The 23,387-nt window shown below is 41.7% G+C and overlaps 1 protein-coding gene across 2 annotated transcripts; it reads right to left on the minus strand.

The window, feature by feature from the left end:
- Positions 1–16,788: 16,788 nt before the first annotated feature.
- On the minus strand, positions 16,789–23,150 carry COMMD6 (COMM domain containing 6; the record flags this gene model as incomplete). 2 transcript variants are annotated; one of them, XM_080689668.1, is made up of 4 exons in its annotated part: positions 16,789–16,839; positions 18,342–18,494; positions 23,002–23,013; positions 23,103–23,150. In XM_080689668.1, 4 exons carry the CDS (start codon positions 23,148–23,150, stop codon positions 16,789–16,791), a joined length of 264 nt encoding a protein of 87 aa, XP_080545794.1. The 2 variants fall into 2 exon arrangements, with proteins under 2 accessions (XP_080545794.1, XP_080545795.1); XM_080689669.1 differs by lacking the exon at positions 23,002–23,013.
- Positions 23,151–23,387: the final 237 nt, after the last annotated feature.

Below are 23,387 nucleotides of genomic sequence, written 5' to 3' on the forward strand. Positions count from 1 at the left end.
ATTTTACTAGAACTTCCAAAATTGTATTATCATAACAGGGAATGTAAACATACACAAAAGTAGAGAGAATCATATAGTGAACTCACATACCTGTTAATCTTCTTTTGACTGGCTGTTTCAGTTGGGCAGTTGTAACCCTACCCGCTTTCCTTCCCTCCCATTAGTGTAAGACAAATTCCAGATGTTATATTATTTTATTTATAACTATTTTAGTGTCTCTAAAAGTTAAGGGCTATTATTTAAGGAAGCATATCACCACTATCCACCTAAAATAGTTAATGCTGTCTTCTTAATATCAAGTATACACTTAGTGTTATTAATTAAAACTCTGGGTTTAAACATATTTAACATATTTGATATGTTCCCACTCATTGAAGCTATTGTCCTTACCAGTTCTTAAATTGTCCCATCTTTATTATTTTATTTTATTTTATTTTATTTTGGTGGTATTGGGGGTGGAACCCAGAGGCTTTCTACCTCCGGGCTATACTCCCAGACCCATTTTGTATTTTATTTGGAAACAGGGTCTCACTAAGTTGCTGAGAGCCTCACTAAGTAACTGAGGCTGGCTTCGAACCTGCAGGATCCTCCTGTCTCAGCCTCCCAAGCGCGGGGATTACAAGAGTGCACCACCACGCCCAGCAAATTGTCCCATCTTTAAACAGTCTGATTTCCTGATTTCTTCTTCTATCTTTACATTTCTGACTCTGGACTGTGAAACTCATCATTTCTCCAGGGTCTCAGCTTCTTTAGATCATATTAGAGGACAGGTTAACTCAACCTGTCGTGTCACTGGTGATGTGAACCTTGGCAAGGATCGCCAGTGTCTCCACTCTGTGTTCCCTTCCCAGCTTCCCAGACTTCATTCTGCACTGGAGTCCAACCCACACTCAGAGGGGAGATTTGGAGATTAAGCTCCTGGCAGAAGGAGAAGCGAGTCAGAGTATACTACCTGGAAATCTTCTGTAAGGAAGATCTACCCCTTTGCCCCAGTGGATTTATGCATCCATTCATTTGTTTATATCAGTTTGGATTAATAAATATTTATTTTGTGCTTTGGATTGTAAAGCAATATACCATGTTATCTCATTCCTCATGTTGTTCCAGCTTCAACCTCTGGGACTTCTTTCAGGTTGACTCTTGGACCTTGCTCAGGGACTGTTCTTTCCTTCCTTCCTTCCTTCCTTCCTTTTCTTTCTTTTCTTTTTTTTTTTTTTTTTTTTTTTTGCAGTACTGGAAATGGAACCCAGGAATATTCTACCTCCGAGTGACACCCTCAGCCCTGTTTTTTATTCTGTTTTTGAAACAGGGTCTCACTGAGTGGCAAAGGGCATCACTAAGTAGCTGAGGCTGTCCACGACCCGCAGTCTTCCTGTCTCAGCCTCTCAAATGCTGGGATTGCAAGCATGCGCCACCATGCCCAGCTTCCATTCTTTCTTTCTCCCCCTCCCTCCTCCTCTCTTCTTTGCACTTCTTGCTTCCTGACATTACAAGATGCTTCAGGATCATCTTGTGTGTAATAACCTAATAATACTATGATGACCCACTGGCACCCTTTCTCATTCTAAATAAAGCTCATTATTCTGATCACACAGAGAAATCAGAAGCCTCAAAGAGATTGTGGGTTTGATCTGAGATATCTGCATCTAAACAAATTAATAGATGTTGTATATCCACATTAAGGAAAATAATTCTCTCTCTTGTCCAAAAATAAAACTCTGAAGCCGGGTGTGGTGGCGCACGCTTGTAATCTCCACGCTTGGGAGGTGGAGACAGGAGGATCGCACAGGTTCAAATACACACACATACATATAATAGATCTGGGAGTGTAACCTGGAGTTAGAAGGGTTTCCAGGAACCCCAGTACCACCAAAAAAAAAAAAATCTGAATAAACTGGGTGTGGTGGCACACACTTGTAATCCCAGTACGTGAGAGGCTGAGACAAGAGAATCTGGGTTCGTGGACAACTTAAGGAAATCCTGTTTCAAAATAAAGAATTAAAAATTGGCCTAGGGGTGTAGCTTGGAGGTAGAATGCCCCAGGTTCAATCCCCAGCATCATACACACAATAAAAGAAAGAAATCTGTATCCTACAGAATGACTACTAGTTTATCCTAACTGTCCAGGATCAATGAATAGATTTCTTGGGTCAAGTACTAAAATTATTTCTAGAGCCAAGAATGGTGACACACACCTATAATCCCAGCACTTGGTAGGTTAAGACAATAGGATTTCAGGTTCAAGTTAAGCCTCAGCAATGTACTAAGACCCTCAAAAATCTAGCAAGATCCTGTTTCAAAATTTTATTTTATAAAAAGAGCTGCTGGTATAGCTCAAAAGTAGAATGTCCCTGAGTTCAATGCCTATGCCTCCTCCTCCTCCTACTACTACTACTAATACTAATACTACTACTACTAATAATGATAAAGTGATTTTTAGTGGCGAGTCAATGTTACCAGTAACCACTAAAGACTGAACCAATAGTCTCTTGATAGCAGAAAAACATTATAAAATTACCTCTGGAATAGGGTTGTCTCCAGGTTAAGATGGCATTGTATTTGAAAGTTCTGTTGGGCTAATAAGCTTTACATAGTTAAAGGTTAAATTTGGAATAGTTAAATAAAAATCAGTCTTCATAAAAATCTTCCCAGCAAAGCAGCCTGAAGCGTTAAAACATTGCCGTCATTCACTCTTATGACTGTTGCCAAATTGATTTTTTTTTTTTCTGGGAAAAGAGATTGAACTCAGTGAAATGGCCGTTTTACTTCTTAGCTATACTCCCAGCCCCTTTTATTTTTATTATGAAATGAAGGTCTCAATAAGCTGTGGAGGGCCTTGCTCAATTGCTAAGGCTGGCCTCAAATCTGCAAACCTTCTGTCTCAGTCTCCCAAGAACCGGGATTACAGGTGTGCACCACCACACCTTGACCAAATTCATTGACTGTATAAACACTGACTTCCCTCTGTTGATGCTTCCTAGGTGTGTGTTTGTTTGTTTGTTTGTTTGTTTGTTTGTTTGCGGTACTGGGGATGGAACTCAGGGGCATTCTATCTCTGAGCTATACTCTCAGCCATATTTTTTATTCTTTATTTTGAAACAGGGTCTCAGTGAGTTGCAAAGGGCTCACTAAGTAGCTGAGTCTGTCTGCGAACCACATTCCTCACATCTCAGCCTCCCGAATGTTGGGATTACAAGCGTGCACCATCACGCTTCCAAGTGTTTAAAGTGTTTAATTCCAAAAAGTTCCTTGTAAGAAAGTGACTCACAGCCAGGTGCACACCTGTAATCCCAGTACTTAGGAGGCTGAGACAGGAGGATCACAGGTTCCTGGCCAGCCTCAGCAACTTAGTGAGGCCCTGCTTCAAAATAAAAGTATAGGGCTGGGGTGTAGCTTGAAGGTAGAATGCCCTTTAGTTTCATCCCCAGTAACACACACACACACAGAGAGAGAGAGAGAGAGAGAGAGAGAGAGAGAGAGAGAGAGAGAGAGAGAGAGAGAGAAGAGAGAAGAGGGAAGAGAGAGAAGAGAGAGAAGAGGGAGAGAGAGAAAGGCAAGCTCACCGCTGCTAGGGCTGCTGCTGCTGCTGGCTTCAGACGCAGGGCTTGTTTGAGAAACACCAACCAGTACCAGTAAGGAGTGCTCACAGGGTGCAGCTTGTACAGCTAATGTCACCCCTTCCTAAGAAAACTGAACGTAACTGCTTCCGAATTAGGTCTGAGTCCTTGCTTCAAGTGATCCCTATACTTTTGGGTGAGGGAGGGGGTTAAATTTTAGTGTATTATTTTAAAATTCTGTGGGGGGAGGGCTCTGGAGGTTGAAATCAGGATGTTCTACCTCTGAGCTACACCTCCAGTCCTGTCTTATTTTTTTTATTTGAAACAGGGTCTCACTACGATTTGGAGGACCTCGCTAAGTTGCTAGGATGACCTCAAGCCTGCGATGCTCACGTCTCAGCCTCCCAAGTATTAGGATTGTAGGCTTGTGACATTGCACCAGGATAATATATTTTTTTAATTATTATTGTTTTGTGAGGGAGGTAATGGGGGTTGAATCCAGGAACATTCTACCTTTGAGCTATACTCCCTAGCCCTATTTTTTTTTTTTTTTTTGAAACAAGATTTCATGAAAGTTGCATAGGGCCTCCTTAAATTGCTGAGGCTGGCTGCAAGCCTGTAATCCTCCTTTCTCAGCCTCACAAGTATTGGGATTACAGGCATGTGCCACAGCACTCTACTGGTAAAACCCCTGCTTTATCTTATTCTGAAACAGGGTCTCACTAAGTTACAGAGTCTGGCCATGAAACTGAGATCTTCCTGTCTTAGCTTCCCAAGTACTGGGATTACAGGTATGTACCACCATGCTAAGCTAAATTTAAATATCTTTAAACCTTTAAATTAAAACAAAAAAAATTTTGGTGCTGGGGATTGAACCCAGGGGTATTCTACCTCCAAGCTATATCTTCAGCCAGATTTTTAATTCTTTATTTTGAAATAGGGTCTCAATAAGTTGCTGAGGGCCTCACTAATAACTGAGGCTGGCAGAGAACCCGGATTCTCCTGTCTCAGCCTCCCAAGTACTGGGATTACAAGCGTGCACTACCACACCTGGCTTAAGCCCCTTAAATTTTTATTTTATTTATTTTGCGGTATTGGGGATGGAACCCAGGGGCATTCTACCTCCAAGCTACACCCCCAGCCCTATTATTTATTCTTTATTTTGAAACAGGGTCTCACTGAGTTGCAAAGGGCCTCACTAAGTAGAAGTTGGGGCTGTCCTCAAACCACAATCCTCCCATCTCAGCCTCCCAAATGCTGGATTACAAGTTTGTGCCACCACACCCGGCTAAACCCTTAAATTTTTATAACATTAATTTTTTCTAGTTTTATTTTATTTATTTATTTATTTTTTGGTGGTACTGGGGTTCCTGGAAGTCCTTCTACCTCCGGGATACACTCCCACAGGCTACACTCCCAGACCTATTTTTTAACTTTTTTATGTGGAAACAGGGTCTCTTACGACAGCGCGATTCTCCTGTCTCCGCCTCCCAAGTGCGGGGATTACAAGCGTGCGCCACCATGCCTGGCTCTAGTTTTATTTTCAATACTTCTTGTATTTAATCTGAGTTAATAAGCAAAATTTTCTAATGCACCGAAATAATTTCTGTATACCTAAGAGATAAAACAAATAGGGTGAGTTTGAACAGGGTAAACCTAGCCAGCTATGGCAGCACACACCTGTAATTCCAGCTCTTAGTGAGGCTGAGGTAGGAATATTGCAAGCTTGAGGCTGGCCTGGACAATTTAGGTAGTCCCTGTCCTAAAATTAAAAAAAAAAAAAATAGAAAGGACTTGGGATATAGCTCAGTGGTATTAGGTCCTGGAGTTCAATCTCTTGTGCTGCAAATAAATGAATAAATAAGGTGAACCTAAAATATTCTTAATTTCTCCATCACCACTCATAAATTGAGCAAGCTATCACCTTATACTCGCTAGTCTGAATTAATTACTCAATTACATATCCAATTTGGAGTTAGAAGGCTGAACCTCTCCTAGGACAAACTATCTAAGAAAATTACATTAAGTATAAGCATGTTTCTTTTGACACTAAATTAGCAGTGATATGGTTTGATTCTCTTAAAAAAATTTCTATGCTCACTTCAAAATCTGGCATGGCAAAAAGTATATCTACTTGGAGAAGATAGTTACTATCTCAATTAACTGCTGTTGCCAACTCAATGTAAAAAACAATTGTTCCAATTAATCGTGAAGATTTTTGGCTCGGACACTACCCAAGTTGTTGTCAGCAACCATACTAGATTTTTTTTTTTAATTTGGTGCTTTTTGTGTTTTTGCGTGGTACTGGGGATAACACCCAGGGGCCTTCTACCTCCGGGCTATACTCCCAGACCTATTTTATATTTCTATTTGGAAACAGGGTCTCACTAAGTTGTTAAGAGCCTCACTAAGTAGCTGAGGCTTGCTTTGAACCTGAGTGATCCTCCTGTCTCAGCCTCCCAAGTGTTGGGATTACAAGCGTGCGCCATCTCACCCAGCTAATTTGGTGCTATTTTAATGTCCTCGAGGCGTGAGCTTTAAGATCTGAAAGAAGAGCCAGGCGTGGTGGCGCACGCTTGTAATCCCCGTGCTTGGGAGGCAGAGACAGGAGGATCGCGCAGGTTTGAAGCCAGCCGTGCATGCTGGCTTAGGAGACCCTGTTTCCAAATAAAAATATAAAAGTAGGTCTGGGAGTGTAGCCCAGAGGTAGAAGGGCTTCCAGGAACCCCAGTACCACAAAAAAAAAAAAAAGATCTGAAAGAAGGCTGGTATAGAAAGTCATGGATCTCAAATTCATGGGTTCAGATACTAAATTTATACCCTAACAGAAGTCTATATTTTCTACTGAGGTTTAGCATGGGGATATATTTTATATTTCTTTGTGAAGAAATATTACTCCCAGAACTTGAGAGGCTGAGACAGGAGGATCAAAAGTTTGTGACCAGCCTCAGCAAATTAGTGAGCCCTCCTCATCTTTTATTTATTTATTTATTTATTTATTTTGCCATAGTGGGGATGGAACCCCGGGGAATTCTATCTCCAACCTGCAGTCCCAGACCCAGTTTTTATTCTTTCTACTGAAACAGGGTTTCACTGAGTTGCAAAAGGCTTCAAGTAGCTGAGGATGCCCACGAACTGAGATCCTCTTATCTCAGCCTCCCAAATGCTGGGATTACAAGTGTGTGCCACCACACCCCGCCTTCCTCAACTTAATAAAACCCTGTTTTAAAAATAAGAAATAAGCCGGGCATGGTGGCGTACGCTTGTAATCCCCGCGCTTGGGAGGCAGAGACAGGAGGATCGCACAGGTTCGAAGCCAGCCTTGCTGGCTTAAGAGATCCTGTTTCTAAATAAAAATATAAAAAATAGGTCTGGGAGTGTAGTCCAGAGGTAGAAGTACCACCTAAAAAAAAAAATAGAAATAAAGGGCCTGGTGTGATGATGGTACACGCTTGTAATCCCAGCACTTGGGAAGCTGAGACAGGAGGATCACACAGGTTCGAGGCCAGCCTCAGCTACTTAGTGAGGCTCTCAGCAACTTAGTGAGACCCTGTTTCCAAATAAAGTATAAACTAGGGCTGAGGGTATAGCCCAGAGGTAGAAAGACCCTGGGTTTCACACCCCAGTACAGAAGAAAAAGAAGAAAGAAGGAGAAGAAAGAAGGAGAAGGAGGAGGAGGAGAAGGAGGAAGAGGAGGAGGAGGAGGAGGAGGAGGAGGAGGAGGAGGAGGAGGAGGAGGAGGAGGAGGAGGAGGGAAAAGGCTGGGTGTGATGGTGCACACTTCTCACTTGTAATCCCAGCTTTGGGAGGCTGACAGGAGGATCGCTGTTCGTGGACAGCCTCAGCTATGTAGTGAAGCCCTTTGCTACTCAGTGAGACCCTGTTTCAAAATAAAGAATAAAAAATAGGGCTGGAAGGGTCGCTCAGAGGTATAATGCTCCTGGGTTTCATCCCCAGTACTGCAGAAAGAAAGAAAGAAAGAAAGAAAGAAAGAAAGAAAGAAAGAAAGAGAGAAAGAGAGAAAGAGAGGGAGGGAGAGTAATAAAATAGGGCTGGTGGTGTAGCCCAGAGATAGAATGCTCCTGCATCCAATCCCCAGTACCATACATACACAGAAGGGGGAGAAAAACAGAAAAGGAAGGAAGGAAGGAAGGAAAAAAGGAAGGAAGAAAACTAGCGATACTAGTTCAAGAAACTAAGGAGGGAGGGAGAGAAGGAAGGAGGAAGGGAGAGAAGGAAGAAGAAACATAAATACCATTCTGTAAAAATAGTTTAGTATACAAGAGCTGTTTCTACCATCTGGGAAGACATCCCACTAAGGGTCCAGTACTCGGCATTTTTCATCTTACTTTTCACATCTGTAAAAATGAAGATGACCACAGTACCTACCTTATAGGGTTATTCTATGGATAAAATGAACGAATATTTGTAAAGCCTTTAGAACAGAGCCTGTCATACAGCGAATACCAGATAAGTGCGGCGGGAGTTTGCAAGCCGCTGGCACCACATCTTGCGTCCTCGAGGGCGGGTCGGTCCCATTCATCTCAGCCTCCTTGACTCTCGCTGGATGTTGGGCACAGAGTAGGCACCAAACATATGACTGATGATGGTTGAATGTGTATACTCGAGAGGGCAAGTTTTTTTTTTTTTTCTTCCACATAGGCTGATGTTTTCGGCTAGAAAAGAAAAACATCCCCTTCTCCAAAAGCAAGCTGCTTTAGCGTGTGTAAGGGGGTTGCACACACTGGAAAGAGAAAGTAAACAGGCTCTGCTTCTCAGAATCTCCATTCTCAGTGACATTGCTTTGGAAATACCTGGGAGCCAGAATGCTAATTTTTCTCTGAATTCCTCAGACCTGTCATCTGCATCATCGTGGCTTAGAACCTGAAAGCTCCCTCCCTCTGCAGTTATTATTTTCTTGATAATAACAGTAATTTAGTAGTACAATAAATAATATGCCTTCGCCCTTTCCTGTGGCACAGAAATGTGGAAAATAGCAAAGCCTGAAAGTACTTTCCTTTAACAAATGTTCTTCATATGCTAAAATAATAACCAGCCAAAGATTAATAGCTTCTTCCTCCCGGGGCATTATTAATTCAGAAAGAACATAAATCAAGGTCAGGTTAATCAAGATATGCAATCCATTATACTCAGTATTTCCATGTGCTATGAATTGGTAGCTAAATCAACAGCTACAATATCTCTTTTAATAAATATAGGCCCTAAAGCCGGGCGTGGTGGCGCACGCTTGTCATCCCCGCGCTTGGGAGACTGAGACAGGAGGATCATGCAGGTACGAAGCCAGCCTCAGCTACTTAGTGAAGCTCTCAGCAACTTAGTGAGACCCTGTTTCTAATAAAAGATAAATGGGTCTGGGAGTATAGCCCAGAGGTAGAAAGCCCCTGGGTTCCACCCCCAGTACCACCAAAAAATAAATAAAATAAAATAAAAAATAAATAAATATAGGCCCTAGCTGAGTGCTGTGGCACCTGCCTGTAATCCCAGTACTTGAGAGGCTGAGACAGGAGGATCACAAATTTGAGGCCAGCCTCAGCAACATAGCAAGGCCCTCTCCAACCTAGTGAAATCCTGTTTCAATAAAATAAAATAGGGCAGGAGATGTAGCACAGAGTTAGAATGCTCCTGGGTTCAATCACCAATAGCTCCCCAAATATAGTTATAGGCCCTAGCCAGGAGTGATGGCACATGCCTCTTATCCCAGTACTTGGGAGGCTGAGACTCGAGGATTGCAGGTTTGAGGCCAGTCTCAGCAACTCAGTGAGACCTTGTTTAAAAATAAAAATGACTGGAGGTAGGATGCGCCTGGATTCAATCCCCAGAATCCATCAATCCATCAATCAATCAATCAGTGCCTAGGAGCTGGAATGGCAACTGAGTAGTAGAGTGCTTGTCTAGCATGTTTGACCCTCAGCACCACAAACAACAACAACAACAAAAATGTGTAAAATCACCACATTCTGAACGAGTATGTCATGTGAAATACTAAAAATTCATTTAGCTTTGGCATACATAAACAGTATCATACTCATTTTTTTTTTTTTTTTTTGGTACTGGATATGGAACTCAGGGGTATTCTACCTCTGAGCCACACCCCGAGCTCTATTTTCTATTTTCTATTTTGAAACTGGTTCTCACTGAGTTGCAGAGGGCCTCACTAAGTAGCTGAGGCTGTCCGCGAACTGCGATCCTCCTGGCTCAGCCTCCCGAATGCTGAAATTACAAGCGTGCACCACTATGCCCGGCTTACTCAAATTTTAAACCTTTTTCTGGGCCAGGGGTGGGGGGGCGGTTTGGGAATTGAACCTAGGAGTATTCTACCTCTAAGCTATACCCCCAACCATTTTATTTTTTAAAATAGGATCTTGCCAAATTGCTGAGGCTGGCCTAGAACCTGCGATCTTCCTGTTTCCGCCTTCCAAATATTAGGTTTACATCATGTCTGGCTCAGGTTTTTTTTTTTTTTCCGGCACTGTGGTGGAACCCAGGGGCATTCTACCACTGAGCTACACTCCCAGCCCTTTTTTTTATTCTTTATTTTGGAACAAGGTCTCACTGAACCGAGATCCTCCTGTCTTAGCCTCCCAAATGCCGGGATTACAAGAGTGCATCACCACGTCCAGCTAGGTTTAAAAATTTTTAATCCATAAATTCTGAAATTTTGAGCCAGGCATTATAGTGTATGCCTGTAATTCCAGTACTAGGGAGGCTGAGATAGGAGTATCTCAGGTTCAAGACTGGTATGTGGTAATTTAGCTAGACCCTATTTCAAAATGAAAAATAAACCTGGCGTGGTGGCGCACGCTTGTAATCCCAGCATTTGGGAGGCTGAGACGGGAGGATCGTGGTTCGCAGTCAGCCTCAGCTACTTACTGAGACCCTTTGCAACTCAGTGAGACCCTGTTTCAAAATAAAGAATAAAAAATAGGGCTGGGGGTGTAGCTCGGAGGTAGAATGCCCCTGGGTTTCATCCCAGTACAAAAAAATAAAAAATAGCCAGGTGTGGTGGTGCACACTTGTAATCCCTGCGCTTGGGAGGCTGAGACAGGAGTATTTCACAGGTTCAAAGCCAGCCTCAGCTACTTACTTTGTGAGGCTCTCAGCAACTTAGTGAGACCCTGATTCCAAACATAATATAAAATAGGTTTGGGAGTGTAGCCTGGAGGTAGGAAGACCCTTGGTTTCATCCCCAGCAACACACACACACACACACACACACACACACACACACACACACACACCTAAATTCCAGAATCTCCATCTAATGCACAGCCTCTGTTATATCCAAATGCAAATCCGTGTAGTACAGCAACCAAGAAACTAAAAGTCAACCTATCTGGCCCATCCCAGGTGCAAACATGAAAGGATAACACAGATAGTACTCCCATTTGGAAAGAAACAATTAGACATTTTTCAAGGCAGGCTTGGTGAAGACCTACTGCCCAAGGTACGTGGCTACCTGAATACATTTGGTCTTTAAGACTGGTGAACATTTTACGCTACCACTTTGGATAAAAGCAGTTAACAGGCTGATGGGTTTCATTATTACATTACTAAATGCCTGAATTTCCAAATAGATGATAAGCTTTGTATATATTGTCGTATTCACCACTACACCCCAAGTAATTAGTGAAGTGTCTGGCACCTTAGGAGATATTCAATAAATATTTATTGAGTGAACAAACAACAGCCCACCTGACCACTTCTTGTTTTTAGTGTAAATCAGTGCATCGGAATGTTGGGTTATGTATCAGTCTTCGTCAAGTTTGGTTAGGATGTATTTTTTGTTCTGAGGCAAGATCACTAGCCTGACTGAGGTGTGTGTATGTGTGTTACTAGGAACCGTACTCAGGGTGAGGTCTACCACTGAGAAATGTTTTATATTTTGAAACAGTGTCTCCCTAAATTATGCTCACTGGCCTCAAACCTGTGATCCTGCTGTCTCCTATGCGCCTTCTATGCTCTGGATTAAAGGTGTGCACCACCACATCTGGCCCTGTTGAGTTTCTTGACTTACAAAGCTATATTCCAGATATTGGACTAGTAGACACATTGAGTTCTCTTGGCTACAAAACACCTATTTATATGGTAGTGATGGTGGTGGTGGTGGTGTGTGTGTGTGAGAGAGAGAAGGGGGGGGGCTAAGGATTGAATCCCTTTTTATTTTTTATTTATTTTGGTGGTACTGGGGTTCCTGGAAACCCTTCTACCTCCAGGCTACACTCTGAGATCTATTTTATATTTTAAACTGGAAACAGGGTCTCTTAAGCCAGCAAAGCTGGCTTCGAACCTGTGCAATTCTCCTGTCTCTGCCTCCCAAGCACAGGGATTACAAGTGTGTGCCACCACGCCTGGCGAATCCCTTTTTATTTTGAAACGGGGTCTTGCTAAATTGCTGAGGCTGGGGTTGTATTTTGGAGGTAGAATGCCTCTCAGTTTACTTCCTAGTCTCAAAAAACAAACAATGAAATTAATATACCAATATTGGTTTATTTATACCATACTACTATAAAATATTAGTAAAAGGGTAACAGGGTGTTGGACATATGAGAATTTCCTGTACTAGCTCCACAATTTTTCTATAAAACTTCTAAAAGATTTTAAAATTTTTATTTTGGGCCAGGCGTGGTGGCTCATGCTTGTAATCCCCATGCTTGGGAGGCGGAGACAAGAGCATTGCGCAGGTTCGAAGCCAGCCGCGCGCGCTGGCTTCAGAGAGCCTGTTACCAAATAAAAATGTAAAAAAATAGGTCTGGGAGTGTAGCCTGGAGGTAGAAGGGCTTCCAGGAACCCCAGTACCACCAAAAAAAAAAAAAAAAAAAAAAAAAAAAAAAAAATTATTTTGGTATTGGGAACTGAACCCAAGGGCATTCTACCTCCAAGCTACACACCTAACCCTTATTTATTTATTTATTTATTTATTTATTTATTATTTTTGAAGCAGGGCCTACTAATTTGCTGAAGTTAGCCTCAAGCCTGTGATCTTCGTGTCTTAGCCTCCCAAATACTAGGATGACAGTGTACCACTGTGCTAGCTGATAAAGTATATTTTTAAAAACCCAAAGTAGCCGGGCGTGGTTGCACACGCTTGTAATCCCCATGCTTGGGAGGCGGAGACAGGAGGATGGCGCAGGTGCATGCTGGCTTAAGAGACCCTGTTTCAAAAAAAAACAAAAAAAATAGGTCTGGGAGTGTGGCCCGTAGGTAGAAGGGCTTCCAGGAACACCAGTACCACCAAATAAATAAATAAATAAATAATAAAATCCAAAGCACAGAATATGTTGAATTGTTTAGAAAGATAATTCCTCTTAAGCACTTTTTAAAGAAAGGCATTATCCGGCGTTCATTTCAATCCCTTAAAATAAATGTGACCATTGTCTTTTTTCCAAATACACCTGTTAACCTATCATGGTAGAACATATGTTAAGTACTTGGGTTTGCTTGATGAAATCATGGGCAATTTATTCTCATTTGAAAACTACAACTCATTAATGTATTTTCTAACTTGAGAACTGAGTTGTTTTCCAAATATTTACACTTAATCAAGTGTTTGAAAACTGAAACACATTCTTCCCACAGAAATATAAACAGCAGTCAATTCCCAGGCCAACCCCGTGAAGCTGATTAAGTTCCTAAGTAGCAAAAACAGACATTTGCAATGAAAACAGTATACAAGTGTATTATAAAAAGCTTGGTTTTTAAACTAACAAGATTAAACATGAAATTTAAATTTGTCTCAAATCTCTCACCCATGGTATTTGAGCTAGGGGCTGACTTTGGGACTTCGCAACAACTCTTAAACTACAACTGCTCTACTGCAAATGAGGAAAGGGCATGATGTTAAGCCCGGGCAGGTGAAGACAGAGGACGACGCCATTTTAACCTGGACAGAGGGGTATCTAATCTTCCTAAGAGTATAAGGAGGCTGGTACCCCACAGGATATGAAGAAGAGAGAGATGGCGACTCTGGTTTCTCATAATTCTAGAAACGTTAATGTGTTGATGTCCAGACAGTAGGTAACAGAGCATGTGTGAGGCAGCTGGTCGGCACAACGGTCAGTCAGCTAATTCATCGAGGCGCTGGGATCCCGAGGACACAGGACAGCAGAGGCAGCAGGGTCAGGGCTCTTCGCAGGGTGTGCTTCTTCGCTGACGACAACAAAAAAGACGGCATACTCATACAGAAGACCTGCGGAAATGCTGACAGGCCGAAAAAGTCTAATATGGAGAAATCAGAAAGACGTAAGAGGTGGGCATGAAGCTTCCTGCAGCGGTGCCAGCCACAATGTCAGACCTAGATGGAGTCAATGTTTCTACAGCACAGCTAGGATTAAAGTGTGATCTATTTCAGATTTGTCTATACAGGTTGGGGAGGCATTTCACAAGAAATCGTTTCATAATTGACATATAGTTGGCACACTCAAATAAGAAAATCATAACTATAAGAGCTTTTCAAAACTTCAAAACAACTATTTTCAAAAATTGTGTATATCCAAGTTGTTTATGTTACTTTATTTTGCGATATTGGGGATGGAACTCAGGAGCATTCTACCTCTGAGATACCCCCAGCCCTACCTATTTTTATTCTTAATTTTGAAACAGGGCCTCACTCAGTTGCAAAGGGCCTAAGTAGCTGAGGCTGTCCACGAACCTGGATCCTCCAGTCTCAGCCTCCCAAATGCTGGGATTACAAGTGTCTGCCACAACGACTGGCTTTTCCAAGTTTTTTTTTTTTTTTTTGGTGGTGGTACTCGGGTTCCTGGAAGCCCTTCTATGTCCGAGCTACACTCCCAGACCTATTTTTACATTTTTATTTGGAAACAGGGTCTCTTAAGCCAGCAAGGCTGGCATCGAACCTGCGCGATCCTCCTGTCTCCGCCTCCTAAGCGCGGGGATTACAGGCGTGCGCCACCACGCCTGGCTCCAAGTTGTTTTTAAAATGATGATACATATCCTTTTCTTTTTCTTTCTTTCTTTTGGTACTGAGGAATGAACCCAGGAGCATTCTTCCTCCACATTACACCCCTAGCCCCTTTTTTATTTTGAAACAGAGTCTCACTAAATTGCTGAGGCTGGCCTGGAACATGTGATCCTCCTTTCTCAGCCTCCCAAGTACTGGGATTACAGGGATGCACCACCATGCACAGCTTCCCTTCCACTTTTAATTTTTAAGCATTAAAAATATATATGCATACATTTTACACCATTTTATAAAACACATGTATTGAAGACATTTGAAGGCAAATTTTAGCAACTGCATGTCAAACATAGATATGCCAAATTTATTCAACTATTTCCATACTGACAGGTATTCACTGTTTTGTGCTTTTGTATCCGGAAATGCTACAGTAAAAATCTCCGTGCAAATACTGCATGTTATCCCGTTTATGTTCACTTGCTATTTTAACCAACACTAGAAAAATCCAACCAGCTCACAACAGAAGTTTGTAGCTCACACAACTGGGTACGGCAGGCTATTGCTGAGGAATGTGCCTCCAAGAATGACTTAGGGATCCATCTTTTGGTTCCATTATTTTAGAGTTCTTAATTGTTGCTCTGTAAATGGTAAAGAGCTTGGAAGATGCCACGGATCAATTTATGACCAAGACGGGATATAGCTCAGGACTTTTTTTTTTTTTGCGGTACTAGGGATGGAACCCAGGGGTATTCTTCCTCCAAGCTATAACCCCCAGACCTATTTTTATTCTTTATTTGAAACAGGGTCTCACTGAGTAGCACAGGGCCTAAGTAGCTGAGGCTGTCTGTGAACCACGATCCTCCTGTCTCAGCCTTCTGAATGCTGGGATTATAAGAATGAGCCACCATGCCCAGCTAGCTCAGGACATTTTTACCAGATCCCAATAACTTCAACTCAATTTTGTGGTTCTCCAGTCTAACTGCAAGGGAGACTGGGAAATGTCCCAAATGGATGAGCATTAGGCTTTTTGTTTTTTTTGGCCAGGTATCTTTACATACTGGTACTTTTATTTTGAGGGATATATTCCTGGACTAGGGTATTTCCATAGAATCCACATGTGCACAGTCAGAGGTAGCAGTAATTTACTCAGCAACATACTTGCTCTTCTCAATCTCCCCTCTCAGTGCTAATGCTTAGAAACTCAATTAATCAGATTCCGGTGTCAAATGGTCTTAGTTTAGCTTCCACTAATTTAAGGTGCTTGTGTGAAATCAGAGAGGGTGAAGAAAGTAGCCTTTGTCTTATTGCACATGCTTGACAGGTGCACAAGTGATGGTAGACAAAGTGGGCAGGGGTCTTCAGGTAATGTCCTGCTTAGCACACTGAAAACCCTGGATTATAGGCAGTGAACTTCCTTCAACTATTACCAACTGAAGTAACAGAACACTAACCAATCTTAACCTAGTTTCAAATGTTTGAGCCTTACTCTTCTGCCTAAGTGAATGTTAAAAAAAAAAAAAACTGAATTAGTAGTTACATCAATCAAATACTTTTCTAAGTTATATATATACTTATAGGACTCCAAGACTGTTTATAAAATGGGTCCCATAATAAGTTCTGAAACTATTCATCTAACATATTAACTTGCATTGACTTCAGTATCGTTTGGATTTTTTTTGGTATAGGGATTGAACCCAGGGGCATTCTACCTCTGAGCTACACCTGCAGTTTGTTTTTCGGAACCAGGGTCTCACTAAGTTGCTGGGGAACCTATGATCCCTCAATCTTCCAACTACTGGGATTATAGGTGTGTGCCGCCATACCCAGCTGTATGATTTTATTAATACACAATCCACACACCACAAAGTGTACCTTTTAGGTATTCAATTCAGTAGCTTCCAGTATGTTGACAAAATTGTGCATCAATCGCCACTAATTCCCACTTATGTGATTTTTTTATTATTTAAAAAATAGAAAAATGAAGGTGCAATTTGCAATTTTCTTTTTTTAAAGTAGAACAAGGAATTAAGCCCAGGGGCCCTTTGCTACTGAGCTACATCCCTAGCACTGTGGACTTTAAGACAGGATCTCATGAAGATACCTGGGTTAGCCTTGAACTTATAATCCTTCCATCTCAGCCTCATGAGTAGCTGAGATTATAGGCAGGTGCCACTGTGCCTGGATTGCAATTTTCATTCAATAAATATAATTTTATCTTTCTATAGTTCCTTTGCAGAAGATGAAGTCCATTATTTTAGAACGATGATAGCAATTCATCATGCAAATAATCCGTTTTCACACAGTTTCAATAATGGCAGCAATTTCCTTGAACTGTCTGTAGAAATTCTGGAGAGAAATAGGAAAAATATTAATTTTACTTTTACAGGATATTTAAGTAGTTTCTTTCATTATAGCTGACTACGAGGTGCTAACATATTGTCTGCATTTTAATATTACATCCTCAACTCTTAAGGTGGCTAGGGGATTAAAAAAAAGGTACAAATGGTGCCACAAGCAAAAATACTATAACTAGTTTATGACTAAGTTTTCTTTTCCTTTCTATATGGTACTGAGGATTGAACCTAGGGAAGGTCTACCACTGAACTACACACCCCTAGCCCTCTTTATAAGGTCTTGCTAAGTTACCACCCTCTGGCCTTGAACCTTCAATCCTGTCTTGTCCTTTCAATTACTGGAATTATAGGTGTGCACCACCACGCCCGGCTATGACTAAACTTTGTAAAGAGTCACGAGCAAGATTTATTAAATGACTGGCACTATCCTAGACACTGAAGATAAAAACAACAGATTGGTTCCAGGGCGCAAACCACGAAGCCAAGTGAAAGACTGTATTTCAGGGTCATAGGAGTTGCCTTGTTTAAGATTACGGGTTCATTTTCAAGAAAAGACCCAACACTGATGAGGGCTTATATGGTAGAAGTCTATTTCTCTGTCATTTAAACATTCAGCTAGTACAGTGGTTCTCCTGTATTATTAATGTTTCTTAAAATCAGAGATAAAAGTAGAATCATGCAAATTCTTTTTTTTTTTTTTTTTTTTCCTCCTGTACCTGCTGAGAAGCTAGGAGGCAAGTGTGAAAGTTCACTTCAGAGCCAGGCATAATGATGCACGCCTGATATCCTAGTACCCGGGAGGCTAAGACAGGAGGATGGCAGGTTCATGGCCAGCTTCAGCGACTTAGCCAGGCCCTCAGCAACTCAGAACGGCACAGTATACAAATCTAGCATATTTACTGAAAACGATGTATTAAATATGCAAGGAAAACAAACTTAGGTCTTTTGTATGTACTAATATACATACATCAACTTGTAAATAAAATAAAATTTAGCTGGGTACAGTGGCACACACCTAATACCCCAGTACTTGAAAGGCTGAGAAAGGAGGATTGAAGGCTCAAAGCAAGCCTCAAAAATGTAGGGAGACTCTGTTTCAAAATAAAAAGTAAGCCAGGCGTGGTGGCGCACGCTTGTAATCCCCGCACTTGGGAGGCGGTGACAGGAGGATCGCTTAGGTTTGAAGCCAGCCATGCTGGCATAAGAGACCCCTTTTCCAAATAAAAAAATAAAATAGGTCTGGGAGTGTAGAAGGGTTAGAAGAGTTAGAAGGGCTTCCAGGAACCCCAGTACCACCACCAAAAAATAAAAATAAAAAATAAATAAAAAATAAATAAAAAGGGCTCGGGTGTAGTTTGGAGGTAGAATGCCCCTGGGTACAATCCCCAGTACCATCAAAATAAATAGATAACTAATAAAATAAAAATTTCCCTTAAGATTTTATACAGCTTTTTAAGCAGTAATTATACTAAAATTCAGAGTTAAAGTACAAACCTGAAACTGTGGAATTGTCATTTCAAAGGACTTGTTCTTGACTTGGCCAGAATGATCCGCCACTTTCAGCATCACTGCAACGTAAGGATACTTCAGAGATCTGCAACTGTCCGAGCTCACGGCCATACCCAGTTTCCACTGGAAATCTACAAGCTTTAATAAAGAGTACACAAGAAAACGTTCACAATGCCGTCACATGAATGCAGATGTTCACTCAGTTTGATTACTCTCACACTCCACTTTTAGTTTCCAATTCTGGTAAAAATCAGTATCTTCACTTAATATTGCTAGAGAAACAATTCCCGTAATAAAGAATATAATACAATTGTCAATTACAAAAGGAAAAGAAGTGAAAAAACAAAAACAATCTCCGCTGGCTGCAAAAGGTTTGCCAGATCTCCTTAATGGGCTGGGGTGCTGCAAACCCTGTGGTGCATCACGGAACTCACTTTTCCTGTTTCAGATGCCCTTCACCATCCCACATCCTAAAAGTTCTGAAATGGAAGGTGGGTTACACGATCTTCCGTTTGTTTATGCACACATGGCAGCCACTCAAGTTCCTTTCCTTGCCACAGTCCTCAAGCTCAACCCTTACATTAGCATAAATAATGAGGTGGCTTTAGATTTCATCAGTGTTCATAATGGGTGCATGTCAGATGATGTGCTACGAAGTTTACAGGTACCAAAGTGGCTCACTGAATCACCATAACATTATAGATTATTATTTCCATTTTGCAGTTGACAAATGGCAGCTTCAGAGAGCTAAGGCAATGTGCATAAGGCCATACACTTTCTGTGTGTATGTGTGTGGTACTAGGGATTGAACCCAGGGGCATTCTACCTCCAAACTACATCCCTAGCTATATTTTATTCTTTATTTTGAAACAGCAACTCATTAAGTTGTGGAGGGCCTCATAAGTTGCTGAGCCTGGCTGCAAACCTGCGATCCTCCCAAATACTGAGATTACAAGCGTGTGCCGCCATGCCTGGCTTAAGGGCATACATTTCTGGAATCAAAATAGGACCAAAGTTTGCTTGACACCAAAGATTACAGGTTTACTGACTACAGGCAGCTTCAACACTTTTTATCTAGTTCCTGTCAGTGATTGTTCAATGCTGCCATGGCATAAAACAGGATTAAATAAATGCAGCTAATATACTGACTCTAAGCCAGGTGTGGTGGCTGACACAGAAGGAATGCAGATTCATGGCCAGTCTCAGTAACTTAGTGAGACTGTTAAAAAATGAAAGAGAGAGGGAGAGAGAGAGAGAGAGAGAGAGAGAGAGAGAGAGAAAGAAAGAAAGAAAGAAAGAATATAGGGCTAGGGGTGTAGCTCAGAGGTAGGCCCTTGATTTCAATCCACAGTACCACAAAACAAAGCTCTCTCTCTCCCTCCCTCCGTGCCTGCCTTCCCCCCGCCCCCTGACTCTACAACCTAAGATTCTGATGGTTACTTAAGAGGCTAAGGCAGGAGGACCATAAGTTTGAAGCTAGGATGTGAATCAGTCGTAAAGCTCCCCTGAACTCAATTCCCAGTACCACAAAATAAAACAAACCATAAGGCTATGTGAGTAGAATTGTGTCTTATTTCCAAAGCTTGGAGTTGCCTGGTACATTGCAGACACTCAAAAAATACTTGCTGATTGACTGATACCTTTTGCTACCAAACTAATGTTTGATTTGTGATCTTACTTTCCTGACAATCTAAGAGTAACTGATTTTTTTTCAGTTTGCTCAGTTTTTAATTTTTACTTGTTAGGACACAGTAGTAACCTCTGAAGTTTTTGATATGCTGGACCAGAAACTAGAAATCTTATCACTTTTTGTAATTTTCTTCATAAAATTTCTTCGTAACATCCTATTGTTAGATTTATTGCAGTGTACTCTGCAATTTCTTAATGTTGTGACATCTTGTTTAAAATTATATATCTCACCTCTGTGAATTAACTATAGAAAAACAATTCAATCACCTTGCTAAATTCATTAATTCTAATTATGTATTTGTAAATCATCCTGGCTTTTCCTATGTAAATAGTCATATAACTTGTGAAAGAATGTATGAATGAGATGCAGTGCAGGGTGAATGATCACCCAAATATGTCCCATCCCAGTCCCTGAATCCTGAGAGTATGCTATCCTATGTGATGAAACAAACATTACATATTTAACAAAACTAATGATTTTCCTGGATTATCCAGATAGATCAATTGTAATTGCAGGGTATTTTTTATTTAGTTTTCTATTTTGTGGTACTGCGCTACATCTCCAGTCGTGTTTTATTTATTGAAACACTAAATTGCTGAGGGCTTGGATAAACTGCTGAGCCTTGCCACGAACCTGCGATCCTCCTGTCTCAGTCTCTCAAGTACTGGGATTACAGGCATGTGCCAACTTCTCCGGCTTTCAGGGTCTTTATAAAAGGAAGGCAAGAGGGTCAGAATCAGAGAAAGCAGCAGAGTTTGAAATAATATACTTTGAAGATAGAAGTAGAGGCTTCAAACCAAGAATTCTACATAGACAGCTTCTAAGAGCAGGAAAAAACAAAAAAAAAAAAACATCCTTCCGTACAGCTTCCAAAAGAAGAGTCATGCCAACGCCTCAGTTTTTTAGCCCTGTGAAGACTAGTTTGTACTCATGACCTCTGGAAGTATATAGTGCTAAATTTGTTATTTCTTTCTTTTTTCTTTTTTGGTGGTACTGGGGTTGCTGGAAGCCCTTCTACCTCCAGGCTACACTCCCAGACCTATTTTTATATTTTTATTTGGAAACAGGGTCTCTGAAGCCAGCATGGCTGGCTTCGAACCCGAGTGATCCTCCTGTCTCAGCCTCCCAAATGCTGGGATTACAAGTGTGTGCCACCACGCCCAGCTAGATTTGTTATTTCAAGCCAAAAAAGTTCAGTTAAGAAAACTCTAAAATCAAGCCGGGCGTGGTGGCGTACGCTTGTAATCCCAGCATTTGGGACCTCAGCTACTTAGGCCCTTTGCAACTCAGTGAGACCCTGTTCCCAAATAAAGAGTAAAAAGTAGGGCGGGGTATAGCTCAGAGGCAGAGTGCCCCTGGGTTCCATCCCCAGTACCACCAAAATAAATAAATAAAGAAAGAAAATTAAAAAATAAAGAAAAAAGAAAAACCTAAAATCTTGCATATTCAGTTTTTGTTTTTGTTTTGTTTTGGTAATGGGGATTGAACCCAGAGGCATTCTACCTACAAACTACACCACCATGCCTGCTACTCTTTTTTTTTTCAGTACTGGGGATGGAAACCAGGGGCATTCTACCTCGGAGCTACACCCCCAGACCTATATTTTTTTTATTCTTTACTTTGAAACAGGGTCTTAATGAGATGCAGAGGGCCTCACTAAGTAGCTGAGGGTAACTGAGAGCCTGAAATCCTCCTGTCTCAGCCTCCTCAATACTGGGATTACAAGAGTGTGCCACCACACCTGGCTTGTATATTCAGTTTTATATCTTTTTTTCAAACATATGACTTAATACAAGTGAATGGACAAAATGATTTATAAATGACTAAATAAAAGTGTACTAATTAAGGTAACTCTAAGCAAAACCAGGTAGAGAATTGATTATTATCTCCCTGAGTTCCCTTACTTTCTAGGAACCCTCAAAAGTAATAATAATATCAGGTGGGAGACAAACCACTGAGCACAGTCAATGGACCCCTCTCTCCATCCCTGTATTCTCATTATTTGTGTGTGTGGGGGTACTGGGGATTAAACTCTGGGGCATTCTACCTCTGAGCTACATCCCAGCTCTTTTTTTTTGGGAGGGGGGTACTAGAGATAAAACCCAGGGGCATTATATCTCCGAGCTACACCCACATCCCTACTTTTTATTCTTTGAAACAAGGCCTCACTAATTTGCAGAAGGCCTCACTTAGGTAGCTGAGGCTGTCCATGAACCTCCTGTCTCAGCCTCCCAAGCACTGGGAATACACAGTGTACAGCTGGCTTTTTGTTTTGAAACCGGTCTCATTAGGTTGCTGACTGTCTATGTTGCTGAGGGTGTCCTCAAACCTGTAATCTTCTTGTCTCAATCTCCCAAGTACCTGGATTACAGGCATCTGCAACAACACTCGGCCCCATTATTTCTTACCTCATACCTTTCTTACATTTTGTACAAACATGGGTGACTTCTGATTTCTAAAAAATACGTTTAGAACTCTTCTTAGGAAAGTGTTATTTGTCTAAAACTTGTTTATTAGCTGCACCAGCACAGAAACGCTTAAAACAAAAACAGGGGGCTAAGATATACTTTAAAAAGTCAAATTCTTATTTCCAGCATAAAATTCCTTACTGAGAGATTACTTCATCTTCACAGTAACTTTCTAAGAAGCAAGGAATGTCTGCGGTGCTATCTTTGCAAATTTTATTACTTCCTTATATACCCACCACGGCCTAACATACTGTATTCCTTCGAATAAAGGTCATCTAATCAAAGAGCTTTTAGTCCGTACTCTTTGGGCTGAGGTAGGGGAGGAGCTTGAATTACAATGGCAATGGCATCGGCGACCATCTCAGGAGCCAAAGAGCAATGCCGGGAGGCGGCCTGAAGGTCACAGGTTCGCGGACCTGGAGCGCGAAATGGGCCAGTGCGACAGTGTCCGCCAGCTGCGGACGGGGTGGGGCGGCCACTCACTCACCTGGCTGGTGACCTAAAATAGAAGCAGAAAACACCATTTACGGAAAAGTCTTTCTTGCTCCAGAGTCCCGCCGCCCCCTTCCCTTCTGAACCCGGCCTCACCTCGGATTTAGCATCCAGCACCGGCTCACAAACGCGAGACTCCTCCATGGCAAAGCCCCCGCGGACCCCGGCAGTCTCCCGTGGCCAACACTTTCGCTTCCTCTTCCGGTCCCCATGGCCTAGCGCACGCGGCGGACGCTGGGGAGGGAGCGGAAACAAGCATATTTGCATAACTCAAATTTTCTCTCCACTAAATGCCAGTATTAGAGATCATTTATAAGGATAAGAGCAATGTGGGATAAAAGACCTGGAACTTTGGTAGTGCTTAACGGAGGGGAGGAATAA

The sequence above is a fragment of the Muscardinus avellanarius genome (genome assembly GCF_963383645.1).
Source record: "Muscardinus avellanarius genome assembly, chromosome: 2".
In the NCBI taxonomy this organism is placed as follows: domain Eukaryota; kingdom Metazoa; phylum Chordata; class Mammalia; order Rodentia; family Gliridae; genus Muscardinus; species Muscardinus avellanarius.